Below are 3,211 nucleotides of genomic sequence, written 5' to 3'. Positions count from 1 at the left end.
TTGGTTTCAAGATTTTCACTGTCTTGCTTCCCTTGTTGATTGTTTCTCTCAGTGATATTTGTTGAAAATCTGAATTGAAGGTCAGTTAATCTTAGCATATATTTTAGTGTCCTACACAGAAGCTGTGGTGTTAGCACTAAAACATCTTTTACTCCCATTTTACTGTATTGGTTTACTTTTTCTAGCTTGTTCCCTTACTGTTTTATACCATATAAATGGGTTAATTTTTGTTGTAACAAATGAAAAGTATTTTTTTGTCCGTTTGCATAACAGATTTTCTTTCAAAAAGTCTTTACATCAGGGTAAATACATGTTAACAGGTCCTGTTTTAAGGAATCCCAGAGGCTTTTATCTTGGTATTTATTCATGCATATGTGTTGAATGGTGAAACTAAAAATGCTTTATGCTGCCTCTTTGACAGGTTTTGGATAAATACAATCCTCCAGACCACTTTCTTCCCGAGTCATATACGTGCTTCTTTCTGCTGAAGCTTCCCAGATATTCTTGTAAACAGGTATTAGAAGAAAAACTGAAATATGCCATTCACTTCTGCAAATCCATAGACACTGATGATTATGCTCGAATAGCACTGACAGGAGAGCCAGCTGCTGATGACAGTAGCGATGATTCTGACAATGAAGATGCGGATTCTTTTGCTTCGGACTCTACGCAGGATTATTTAACAGGACATTGAAGAAAACACGAGAGCAAATGTCACAAGCACTGAGGCAATATTCCACAAGTGGCATTTGAGCAAAAGACAGTTTTAGAGTGCAGAGTGTACAGAATATGTATAACAAGTGGAATGCTAATCTTCTCAACACGGGGAAAATGTTTGTTACTCACAATAGGAATAATGGCTTATAATCCAAGTCATCAGTTTAGAATAAATGGCACAGTATACGGGCATTTAACATTTATTTTAAGAGTTAAAAGGGTTCCCCATAATGCTGCACTACATTTAGAATCTTTGTGTTTACTAAAGTGTTGTAAATGTTTATATAAATATAGTAGTGCAGCATCCAGAAAGGCAGTGAAACCTTTAAATTGTGGGTGCAATAGATTTTTTTCATATTAAGTGTTGTGTTCTGTGCATTTTCTTGGTTGTATATTGGACAAACTGTGCAACACCTGAATAGTATTATAAATATTTCAATTAACTTTACTAGAAGTTTGTTAAAATTTTTTTGAACATTAAATTATCATTATTCCTTGAAATACATCTATAGGTAATAAACAAAGGACCATTAGGTTCACCTCCACCCCCGATTTGTATATTTTAGCTTATGCATTATGTATCTCAAAATTGATACCTTTCTGTGAGCAGCAGCATAATTCTTATCATGGAAAGTGTATTGTATATAATTCGTGCCATGTAAATTAAAAAAATTATAATTTCCCTCCAAATAAAACCTCTGTCACTAAAAGTTTAATAAGACTTTTTATGGTCATGTAGTTGGCATGTGGGGAAGAGGGTTGTAAAATGGTTAAAATCTTTTAACTGTAATGTGGACCAAGATTTTTTTACCCTAAAATTTACTATAGTTGTAAATATTTGCACGGTTCAATCAGAGTGAGTAATAATGGTGTATACATTAGTATAACTAGGGCTACTCAGCTAACAGTGAGCCTAAGCACGGTCAAAACTGGCACAGAAAAGTCTTCTCAACATAGTAATAAAATGATACGAACCACTCCTTATCTATGCAGGGGCTGTCGCCACTACCACTGCCAGTAAGCGTGCTGGCAGAGAAATTTACGAGAAAATTGTATGCGTATGTATTAAGCACTTGGGACTGCCTGTTCCCTGAAAGGTAATATTCAGGAGAGAGAGATGACATTCATAACATTTTCTGGTTGAAGAATTCAGAGCATTTACCAGACTGATCCTGAAATGCATTTTGCCTGGGCTTTCTGTGCATAACTTGATTTGAAGTTGGTAGGGCTTCACATGGGTGTGGTGTCCTAGCATGCTGTGAAGTACAGCATCAATGCCTGATTTGTAGTAGTAGGCAACCATCGATCCTTCTGTATCATAGGGTGTGTGAGAGGTTGCCAGGACCTTCCTCTACACATACAACTAGGCAGAAGTATGGAGGAGTGGAGGCTGCTCAGATCTTCCATCTTCCTGTCACACCATTGAGACAGTAGCCAAAGGCCAGACCGAGTCTGGACATTTGGTGCCACAATGGCTGTAGTTATATGCACATCTAGGAATCGAACCCAAGTCTCTCATGTGGCAGATGAGGATTCTACCACTGAAACACAACGGCAGGTGCCTGACTTCTACTACACCTCTTAGGTGGGAAAGTAATTAGGTGTAGCAGCTGTGGTGAACAGAGTTAAACTTCAGCAGAGGGTAAATTTTAAAATCAAGATTTAAGATGCCAGTAGTTTATTCCCAGGACTGTGTTTTTGAGTCAATACATGTTAAAGTTTACTTTATAATTAGTTAAAAATCAGCTTTTCTTACCTTTAAATGATTAACTATTTGAGAAACTGTCCTTTATTGGTACCCTTTCCTCTTATTGCAACTCTTGCATGTTGGAATATCATGGCTATCAAACCACTTTTCCTGAAACCTGATAAGGGTTTTGGAATTTTGTCTTCAGTGATGTGCAAGGTGCACAACCACAGTCGGAGTAGTTATCAAATGTTTACGGTTGTACTGGTAGGCTCTGAATGGCTCTGTCTTAGATCTGGCATTGCCCAAAATTTTCAGTAGCAGATGAACTGGAACTATACAGTGCTTTCATTAACGACTTCATTAGGAATTTAATGTATGCTGGTATAAAGTTTGTGGATGACACCAAGCTGGGAGGGTTTGCCAACACTTTGGGGGACAGGATCCAATTTGAAATTGATTTTAATAAATTGGGGAGAGTAGTGAATTCCAGCTTACTGACTTCAGACAAAGACAAATGTATTACACTTAGAAGAAATCAAAAGCACAGTGACACAAAGGGGAATTTTATCTGGCTAGATAACAATACTGCAGATAAATATCTGGACTTCAGTAGGTCCCAAATGAATGAAGTAATGATGCTTTTGGGGAAAAAAACCCCAAAAAGCTAAAATGAATTCCTTGCATATTAAGAGAAGCGTTATATTTAAGACATGGCTGTACTTGGTGCAGGGGTGGCCTTAGTTGAAGTACTGGCCTCAGCTTACAGCAGGGGTGGGCAAAATGCAGCCCGTGGCCAGATGTCGC

General features: G+C 37.7%; 1 protein-coding gene across 3 annotated transcripts in view; it reads left to right on the top strand.

The window, feature by feature from the left end:
* HERC2 (HECT and RLD domain containing E3 ubiquitin protein ligase 2) overlaps positions 1-1,438 on the top strand; it is a 217,422-nt gene extending 215,984 nt beyond the window's left edge. For all 3 annotated transcript variants that reach the window (XM_019524227.1, XM_019524228.1, XM_019524226.1), the window contains one exon: positions 422-1,438. In XM_019524227.1, the coding sequence (XP_019379772.1) occupies positions 422-694 (273 nt within the window). In that variant the 3' untranslated portion in view covers positions 695-1,438. The remainder of the gene's footprint in view (positions 1-421) is intronic.
* The last annotated feature ends 1,773 nt before the right edge of the window (positions 1,439-3,211 follow it).

Source organism: Gavialis gangeticus, unplaced genomic scaffold, assembly GCF_001723915.1.
Source record: "Gavialis gangeticus isolate Ggan-Ray unplaced genomic scaffold, GavGan_comp1, whole genome shotgun sequence".
Taxonomy (NCBI): domain Eukaryota; kingdom Metazoa; phylum Chordata; order Crocodylia; family Gavialidae; genus Gavialis; species Gavialis gangeticus.
This window is presented reverse-complemented; position numbering and strand designations above follow the sequence as displayed.